Source organism: Sceloporus undulatus, chromosome 3, assembly GCF_019175285.1.
Source record: "Sceloporus undulatus isolate JIND9_A2432 ecotype Alabama chromosome 3, SceUnd_v1.1, whole genome shotgun sequence".
In the NCBI taxonomy this organism is placed as follows: Eukaryota; Metazoa; Chordata; class Lepidosauria; order Squamata; family Phrynosomatidae; genus Sceloporus; species Sceloporus undulatus.
This window is the reverse complement of record NC_056524.1, coordinates 72,324,565-72,334,543: the sequence shown is the minus strand read 5'-3', so window position 1 is coordinate 72,334,543 and position 9,979 is coordinate 72,324,565. Positions and strand designations below refer to the sequence as shown.

The following is a 9,979-nucleotide window of genomic DNA, read 5'->3' as shown; positions in this document are numbered from 1 at the left end:
AGCAGACTAGGTGTATATACAAAATCCATCTGTGTATCCATACATTTATTGAATCTATTATTCTATTATTTTATTTGACAACATGATAATGGCTCCAGATAAAATGCCATATCAAAGACCAATGTATGATTGAGACGCCATTAATGAAATTTTGTTGTGATAGAAGTATATAATAAATGGAAACCAATCATTAATAAAGTTCATAAAGTCCATTTTTAGAATAATCTGACATGGTATGACTGACTGGAACTTACTCATCAACATTCTTTCTTTCTTCTATTCTTGTTGTAGTTTACAATGGCTTCTGTTTTCACATCCAACAAAACAATCCGAGTTTGTCCTTTCCTTAATGGAGAGATGGAAAGCTCAGAAACCAAAACTAACAGCACATGGGTTCGTCCCAATTTGGCCAGCAGATGTACATGGAAACCAGGGAAACCCATCTCAGAGTCTCCTCATGGCTGTGTGCCTCTGTAAGTAGCTACTGTTGCTGGAAGTATTTGGTGTAGGTTTTTTCTTTCCCTCCCACCAACTTTATTCATTTAGGAGTTCTTCTAAAGAAAGTGGAAGGATCACAAAGAGGAAGTTCATCAAGGGTGCTATAGTTTTGATCTCAGATACAGTGCACTGTGGTTTGCACAGTGCAAAGTACATTTGCAGTGCATTTGCAAATGCTCTGGTGTGTATCCTCTCTATCAAGTCTGGTTCAGATGTCCTGGATCATACAACTATTCACAACTACTAACTTAGTGTTAAACAGTAGCATTTTTGACCTGATGGGGTTCCACTAATCAAGCCAGAATCTATAGGCTAAATGGTAGATCAGAATAGGGAGCAACCACAAGATGCCTTTCTCCCCTTCCATTCCACTGTCTGGTTAAATGCCTTACAGCCTCTGCCTTCACTGTTTAATTTTTAAAAAATGTTTTTCAAAATTGGTTTTCACTTTTTTTCAGTTTGGTGAATTTTTGGATGTCCATGCAGTCCCAAATGATACCAGGGACAGAAAAGTAGTCTCTAGACCCACTGAAGTTGCCCATCCCTACTTTGTTTGGATTTTCAAAGACATAGCTATGTTAAGTCTGCATCAGCATAGAAGCTTATAAAGCTTCTTGTGGCATCTTTCTAGCACATATTTTAGTGGACTCCAGTCCATTTCATCAGATGCTTCTGACAAAGTGAACTGGAATCCCCAAAAGCTTGTGCTAGAAATTTCTTTGTTTGGATGTTATCACTATTATAGATGGCTCATGCCATTTTGAGACAAAAAGGGGGGATGTAAATTTAATAAAACCAACCAATTAGACTAACAAAAACGACATGGGGGGGGGGGGAGGGAAGAGAATATAAATGTAGACGGAAGGCTGCAATCTCCAATGGCAGTTTGGTGTACTGTGCTGGAGGTACTTTCTCCTATGATGCTATGGTTTGAAAAACCATTTTTTTCCTCCTTTCTTTTATTTTTTTCCCCTAAGAGTTATAGTGGCCCCATACAGACAGACCAAAATAAAGCTGCTTTGAGTCACTTTGGAGGTATGCTGTTTAAATGATGCATGCAAACTAAGAGTCCGGAAGTTGTGCCAAAGCTGTGCTCCAGTCCTGTCTGTATTGGGCCAGTGCAAGACTTCTGTTTCACTGATGCACTAAAATGCTAAGAAATTTTGAAAAGGAGGAGAAGGAAACTTTTTGTTGTTGTTCCAATATGGTTTCCAAACAGGACAATTGTGTAAAGAGGTTGTGACATTTGTCACTGTAGTCTTTCATTATTATTTTTTATGTCCACATGCTGTTTCTGTTGTCCTGGACTATTTTCTGGTAATCTTCAACACCAGCTACAACATTTTATTCACACCTTTGAGTAGCTTTTTTTTTTAATTAAGACATTAGAATGAGAACCAAAAAATGACCTCTTCTTCCCCTTTCTCTCTTAATTATTATTCTTTTGTTGCTGTTGTTATTATTGTTATAGTGGGAGTACTGAAATCTTCTTGCTTCCACCAAGAAGTGAAAACTAATATTAAACTTAGCAACAGTTAAGGAAGTCCCAGCTGCCATTTTAGGGTGGTTGATTTTGCACCAAATCATTAGATGACAAGAGGGGAAGGGTGAAATAAGTAAGCCTTGTCCTTCTTATCAAAACATATGGGAAATGTTCTGCAAAACTGGGGGGGAAAACCCTACTTGAACTTATGCAAGATGACATAAATCGGTAACCTAATGCTTCACGCAATAAACTGAGTTAATGATAAGCAGAAGGATTTAGAAGTCACTTGTGACACCTTGATGATTTTGTTATTATAATGTGAGCTATGTCTTTTAGAAGGGTTCCATGGGTTCAGTACAATATGTCCTTGATGGTAATATATATCTGAAAATAGTGAGAATGAAAACTTCCTGGCTGGCAATGTTGTGCCCCCACTCCCCACAAAAACAAAAACAAAAAAAAAAAAACAAAAAAAACAAACCAGTTCTAAGATCCCTAGATTCATCTCTTCCCAATTCATGTGTAGCAACTGACCAAGTAAAAAGGTAAAGATAGGCGTGGTACAGACCTTTTAGGGCGGTCTGCTGGCACCTGTTTTTCTGCTGGAGGGAAGCTGCAGCCACCAAACCACGTGGCTTCCCATCGGCAGAAAAAGAACCCACAAAAAGCGGGTTCTTTAGAAGCTGCAATGGTGGTGTAACAAGTGCACCGCTGGCACACTCATTACGTAAGTGCCACTCGGTGCTGTGCGGATGCCGCATGGCACTTACATAATAATGGCGGTGCCCATGTATACAGGGCGACACCATTGTTATGCCCTCACCACGTGAGAGGATTGCAGAGCGTGTGGGCACTCCGCCCCCAGGCAACCCCTAGCACATGACGAGCATGTCGCAAAGGCCCATCTGTACTGGGCCTAAGTCCCTTGACGTGAATATCTAGCCGTAATTGAGTCTAGGGGCTGTGTTGATCTCCGTTACCAAGCCGAAGAGCCAGCATTGTCCAAGGACTGCTCCAGTGGTCCTGTGGCCAGTACCACTGTACCGAATGCTTTTACTTTTCCATTAAAGTGCTACCTGTTTATCTACTTGCATTTGCATGCTTTTGAACTGCTAGGTTGGCAGAAGCTGGAACTAGTGACAGGAGCTCACCCCATCAATGAGCACTTGGGCCTCAAATTGCCAACCTTCCGATGTTACAGTCGTCAGAATTGGTGTTTTCACCACTAAGCTACCACATCTCTGATCAAGCAGAGTGGCTAATTTTTTTCTACATCCCCTTTCCTGATTGGTTTTCATGAGGTAGAGAAAACAGCAAGATTTGAGTGACATGTCATGATCTATGAAGATTTTCAGACCAGTTTGTGAAGTTTCCATTCATAGGAATTTGCCTCTCTCTGAACGATTCAGGGACACTGGAGGGGAGCTGACGATCCCCTGATGTCTAAGAAGTGCATCAGGCTTTCACACATACACACTTCCTTAACGGTTTAGCAGTGTTTTACCAGCACTACTACCCTCTTTCTTCTTGGGTGACAATCTTGGCAACCCCCCCCCCCCAATTCAAAACAACCAACCTTGGTCACTGCTCCCTTTGCACCTGGTCACCTTGGGAGAAGCAGCTGGCTGAGCAGCAACTGAGAAGCCTCTTGTCTATACCAGCCTTGCAGCAAAAGCCAGTGCGGATGAGAGGCTTTTTGGTCACTGCTTGACTGACTTCTCAGTTCTGCTTCCACAATGACCGGGTGCAAAGGGAGAAGCTTCTCCCCAGTGAAGAAAGATTCTCAAACTGGAAAGGTTGCAGCCGGCTTCCCACTTTTCTCCCTGGAAAGGAAGGGCCATCAGTTCAAGGGAAGCAAGAGAAGCAAAGGACTCTTGCAAAGAATGAACTCAGGATACTTTTCTCCTTCCTTCCCCTGCTTGATGAAAGACAGAAGGAGCAGCAGCACATCTCCAACCTGTCAGCCAAGTCCCAGCAAAGTGCACAGAATTTAAGTAGGGTCCTAAATGTAACTGTTCAAACTGCTTTTGATACATTTGTTTTTATATGAAATTCTTAATCACTTTGGACCTATTTTTGGAGGAGAAAACAAAGGATGTAAAACTATTATTATTATTTAATGGTGCTAATTTTTACTTTAAATGATGGTGCTAAATTTTATTAATCCCCCTTTTTGTGTTTTCTCTTACTACAGGCCAAAAGAACCAAAGATTTTGTCAAATATTTTGGAGAAAATTGGGCACACTCCAATGGTCCGTGTCAATACAATTTCAAAAGCCTATGGGCTTAAATGCGAGCTGTGTGAGTATCTTTTTGTCACTACTTCTCAGGTTTTGCAGAAGCTAGTTAGGGTAGAAGTGGAAAGTGTTTCATCACATATGCACTTATGATGTATTATTGACTTTACCTGTAGCACCTCTCCCAAATATGGCATCCCTGAGAGGGATGCAACCCTGGCTCCCATCATTCCCGGATAGAAACCTTCTGGGAATGATAATACTGTATTTCCACCCAGGTAGGAGGTGCCAAGTTGGAGAAGGCTAGCATGCTCTGCTAAGTAGAAGTGAAAAAATGAGGTGACAATTTTCCGAGGAGATGGAAATTTGTCAAAGGGGACAGATAAAATAATTACCAGAAGTGCTGCTTTTTCCACTACTGCTTCAATAGCTCCATTGACAAAATTTTCACCTCCCGAGGACCATCCTGTATCTTTATTACATAATAAATTTGCAGTAGCCTCTTACCCACTCCCCTTCAGCAGATTTATGCAAACCTGAAGCCCTGTTTGGATCACCCAATGATTTGGTTTCACTCAGCAGAGGATCCTGAATTTAGGTCCTTTTATGCTATACAGTTATAGCACAATGATCCTCTTTAACTGTCATGGCAACATCCTGCAGAATTTTGTTTGTTTGCAGACAGAACTATATTACAATGCTGATAAGACAGGAGATATTTGGACTTTGCAACTGTTGATGGAGAATAGAGGGAAAGGACTCCTTGTCCCCCTGTCCTGTTTGTGGGCTTCCTAGAGTTATTTGGGTTGGCTAGTGTGAGTAATATGATGGAAGACAGCTGAGCTCAATCCCAGCAAAGTTCTTTCTATGGTCCATAATATCAGAACAAAACCACAAAACTTGTCAATCTTTTGAGATTGCTCTTACTCAATCATTATTGTGGTTAAAAGACAGAGGTAGCCAATAATTAGGAAGAGTAAGACTATTGCCTCAGGTGGCAGATGTTGGGAGGACTAGCAAGGTGTTGTAAGAGAAAACTGTATGTCCTGCACCCCCTAACTTAGCCTGAGGCCATCAGGAGCACAGCCAAGGATACTGCCCCATGGGAAACACTTGAAGAAACATTCAAACTGCTAATCCAATCAGCTTTTGTACAGGAATGGGGATGGGTGCCATCATGTCCTATGTATCAGGCAGCAAAATGTTTGAGCCAGCCCTACTGAAAGGGAAGTATTTGGAATAAGACTGATTACTTTCACTAAACTGATACCGTGACATTTCATGACTTTCTGAAGGTTCATCTGGTAGATGAAAGGCATGCTATAGATGCAGCATGCCTTGACTTCAGTAAGACCTTTGATAAGGTCCCCCATGATATTCTTGCAAAAAAGTTAGGAAAATATAGGCTAGACAATGCAACTGTTAGTTGGATTTGTAACTGGTTGAACAACTGAACCCAAAGGATATTCAACAATTGCTCCTCCTCATCCTAGAGGGAAGTGACTAGCAGGATTGTGTCCTGGGCCGAGTGCTATTAAACATCTTTATCAATGACTTGGGTGATGGAATAGAGGGCATGTTTATCAAATTTGCAGATGACACCAAATTAGGAGGGGTAGCTAATACTCCAAAGGAGAGGATCAGATTTCAAAATGACTGTAACAGATTAGAGAGCTGGGCCAAAACTAACAAGGGTAAAATGCAAAACAGTACACTTAGGCATTAAAAACTAAATGCACAGATATAGGATGGGGGGGGGGGGGAGACATCTGGCGTGACAACAATACACATGAAAGGGATTTAGGAGTCTTTGTAGACTACAACCAGTTCATCAATAGGAGTGTAGTGTCTAGAGATCAAAGGAAATAATAGTGCCACTCTGTTCTGCTTTGGTCAGATCTCACCTGCAATACTGTGGCCAATTCTGGGCACCATAATTCAAGAAGGATGTGGACAAGCTGAAGCATGTTCAGAGGAGGGTGATCAAAATGATAAAACATGAAAGCATGCCTTCTAAGGAGCAGCTTAGGAAGCTGGGTATGTTTAGCCTGGAGAAGAGAAGGTTAAGAGGTTGACATGGTAGCCATAAATATTAGAAAGGATGTCATAATGAGGATGGAGCACACTTGTCTCCTGCTCTTCAGAGTCTAGAACAGTGGTTCCCAACCTGTGGGTTGGGACCCCTTTGGGGGTTGAATGACCCTTTCACAGGGGTCGCCTAAGACCATCGGAAAACACATATTTGCATGTAGCAATGAAAATAATTTTATGGTTGGGGACTATCACAACATGAGGAACTGTATTAAAGGGTCGTGGCATTAGGAAGGTTGAGAACCACTGGTCTAGAACATGGAGCATTGGTTTCAGACTACAGGAAAAGAGCCACCTAAACATTAGGGAGACATTCCGGATGGTAAAAGATGTTTGACAGTGGATGCCCTGCCTTGGAGAGTGGAGGAGTCTCTTTCTTTGGAGATTTTAAAACAAAAGCTGGATGTCCATCTGTCAGAAGTGCTTTGATTGTGTCTTCCTGCATGACAGAAGGCTGGACTGGATAACCCTTGTGGTCTCTTCTAATTCTATGGTTCTATGTTTCATTGGGAATTACTCAGAACATTTATCAATGCTGTGCGCAGTTGCATCAGTTTCCTATAAATATAATTGTTCCCTGGACATTTTGATTACATAACATGAGGGTTGTTAGTCCATATTCTAATTGGGGCTTGACTTAAATTTCTAGTGGCCAAATGTGAATATTTCAATGCTGGAGGGAGTGTGAAGGACCGAATCACCGTGAGGATGATAGAAGATGCTGAAAGAGCTGGTACCCTAAAACCAGGTGACACAATCATTGAGCCCACCTCAGGAAACACAGGTATGTTAGATGAACATGAAAGACTTCTGTGGACGTTTTAAGAAATTGCTTTTCAATGTGATATAAGGTGCTCTTATTTTTAACATCACATCAGTGTCGATATTGTGATAATACATCTCCACATGATAGATGAGAGGAGCATCATTGCAGGAAGATATAGATGGACTTATTGAAACAAAGGTTGTACATATCTTTGCTTTCCTCTCCCTGCTCACCTTTATTATTAATTCAAATAAAGATGCATCCTTCCATGATGAGAAGCCAGCATGGGGGTAATAGTTTGAGTGTTGGAGTACAATTCTGGAGACCGGGTTTCAATTCCCAGTTTGGCCATGAAACCCACTGGGTGACCATGGGCATGTCACGTGGCCTCAGCTTCAGAGGAATGCAATGGCAAACCTCCTCTGAACAAATTTTGCCAAGTAAACCCCACAACATGGTCACTTTTAGGGTCAGAAATGACTTAAATCACAAAATGCACACACACGCAGGTGGATCCGAGAACATATTGATTGAAGACCATTAAGAGCTTTGTGGGATAAAACTCCAAAAAAATGAAAAAATAGGTTATCCACCATCACCGCCACTATTTGTTTTTACTTCTATCCCACCTTTTCCTCTGACATTCAAACCTGCTTAAAAAGTTCAAAGAAATACAGACAAGGTGCCATGCTATTATGACAAAGTTGAAGTATAATTAAACCATGGATAGAATTAAAAGCAATTATAAAACAAATACAGTAAAAACAACAGCAACAACAACTGCAAACAAGAGAGCACCTTATGAAAAGGCCTGTCTTCATCACCACTTAGTTCTCAAAGGCCCGTTGAAACAAAAAAGTCTTGGTCTGTCTTTGGAAGGACACTGTGTAGAAAAATACAGACTTTCTTAGGAAGGAGGGCCAGGGAGCAGCCACTGAAAGATCCTTTCCCTTGTTCACAATAGAGGGTGAGTTGAGGTGAAGGGCCTTCTCTAAAGATCTCAAGACAGGAGCCATGCCCATAAGGGGCAAATAACATCTCCCTCTATCTTCAAGATGATCAGTCTGAACAATGCCATATGTGTACCCAGACTGTTGCTAATTAGCTTACTTGCTGTTCACTGCTATGATCTTTGGAATAGCGGTATATAAATAAAACAACTTATTATTATTAATTATTATTATTAATTAATCCCCGACTCTACTGTCAACTGTTCAGACGACGTATACCCAGTTCAGCAGCAAACCCACATTATATCACCCTTAATACAGATTTTAACAAGCCATCTTTTGCTCTGGATCTTCTTAGAAAATCCTTGGACCTCTGAGTGATGCTGGGCAGCTGTTCACATGTGCATCCCGCTGGGCCACCTGCTGCTGGCATGAGTCACCCCCTCTGAGGTCAGAGCGAGGTGCCCACCTATGTGATCAACACTAAACACCTTGTTTTTGGCCTCAGAGGGAATGGCTCACAGTGGCATACACAGTAACTCACAGTGTATGCTGCTGCTGCTCCAGAAAGTCCAGGTAACAGGGGAGCTTGGGGGCAGCTTTGGGGCCAGACTACTTCAGGCTGCTGCCAGAGTATTCTGGCCTGTACAGACATAACTGCAGATAGGTTTATGTGGTACAATATGGTCTTCCACATAACCTAGACCCAAGCCATATATGGTTTTATAGGCCATATAGCTTTTATAGGCTGAGAGTTGTAGTCCAACAGCATTCTATATGGTTTTATAGGTCATATAGTTTTTATAGGCTGAGAGTTGTAGTCCAACAGCATTCTTCTTCTGCATTCCTGCATTTCTGCAATCTCCTATCGGAGCTAGCTTCAATGCTTGCTTTCCTACAAAGATGTCAAATTACTGAGTGCTGCTTTCAATCTCTTCATGTATTCCTGAATATGGTCTTAATTATCGTTTGTTGTTGTGTGCCTTCAAGTCATTTCTGACTTACAGTGATATCACGGGGGTTTCTTGGCAAGATTTGTTCAGAGGGGGTTTGCCATTGCCTTCCCCCGAGGCTGAGAGAGAGTGACTTGCCCAAGGTCATCCAGTGAGTTTCCATGGCCAAGCTGGGATTTGAATCCTTTTCTCTCAGTGTCCTAATCCTCAACACTCAATGCCAATGGGATATATGCATATTTAACTGTCAATGACTGATCTTTTTTCATTCTCCCATGGCTGGACATATGCAGTCCATATGCACCCTGGGCTTTTCCTGTGGCTTTTCAAGGATGGGAAAATCCCATCCTTGAAAAGCCAGGGGACAAGCACGGGTTATATATGGGCTGCATACACCTGGCCCCAGGAGAATGCAGTAAGATCTATCATTGACAGTTAAGTGTGCATCTATCCCACTGGGGATAGGACAGGATAAGTTGCATGTGATCATCTCCATGGATATACAGTCACCACTCCATTTGCGCAGACTTCAAGTCCACATCCCTCAGAAATATGTGAGCAGCAAACGGAGGGCAACACAATGGAGCATGGTCCTGAGGCTTGTGTGCAGCAGGAATGCACCGCCATTGGAGTCCAATACCAGTGATTTTCCATTTTTGCTGGGGGGGGGGGTCTGGAACAGATTCCCCAAGAAAACAGAGGGGTGACTGTAATAACAACCTCTATTTAAAACAAAACAAAACAAAACATGAATGACAGAACATGAAACCACCAGGAGGCAGTACAGTCTTATTCACCCTAGCAGGGAAATCTAGCTCATTTCTCCACTTAAATAAATACTACATCCCTCTTTTAAGTTATCATGGGTATGAGTTTGCAGGAACTAAGCAGAACAGTGGAGGAATGGGAGTCTTGGAGATGTCTTATCCACAGAGGTGCCATGAGTCGAGATCAACACAAGGGTAGTTAACAACAAAAACATCCACACTTAGCCTCCT

At 42.0% G+C, this 9,979-nt stretch overlaps 1 protein-coding gene across 1 annotated transcript in view; it reads left to right on the top strand.

Annotated features, from left to right (window-relative positions):
- Positions 1-297: 297 nt before the first annotated feature.
- Positions 298-9,979, top strand: part of LOC121926053 (cystathionine beta-synthase-like) — a 30,883-nt gene continuing 21,201 nt past the window's right edge. Inside the window, exons 1-3 of the mRNA XM_042458638.1 lie at positions 298-473; positions 4,179-4,285; positions 6,962-7,096. Coding sequence (XP_042314572.1) covers positions 298-473; positions 4,179-4,285; positions 6,962-7,096 — 418 coding nt within the window. The remainder of the gene's footprint in view (positions 474-4,178; positions 4,286-6,961; positions 7,097-9,979) is intronic.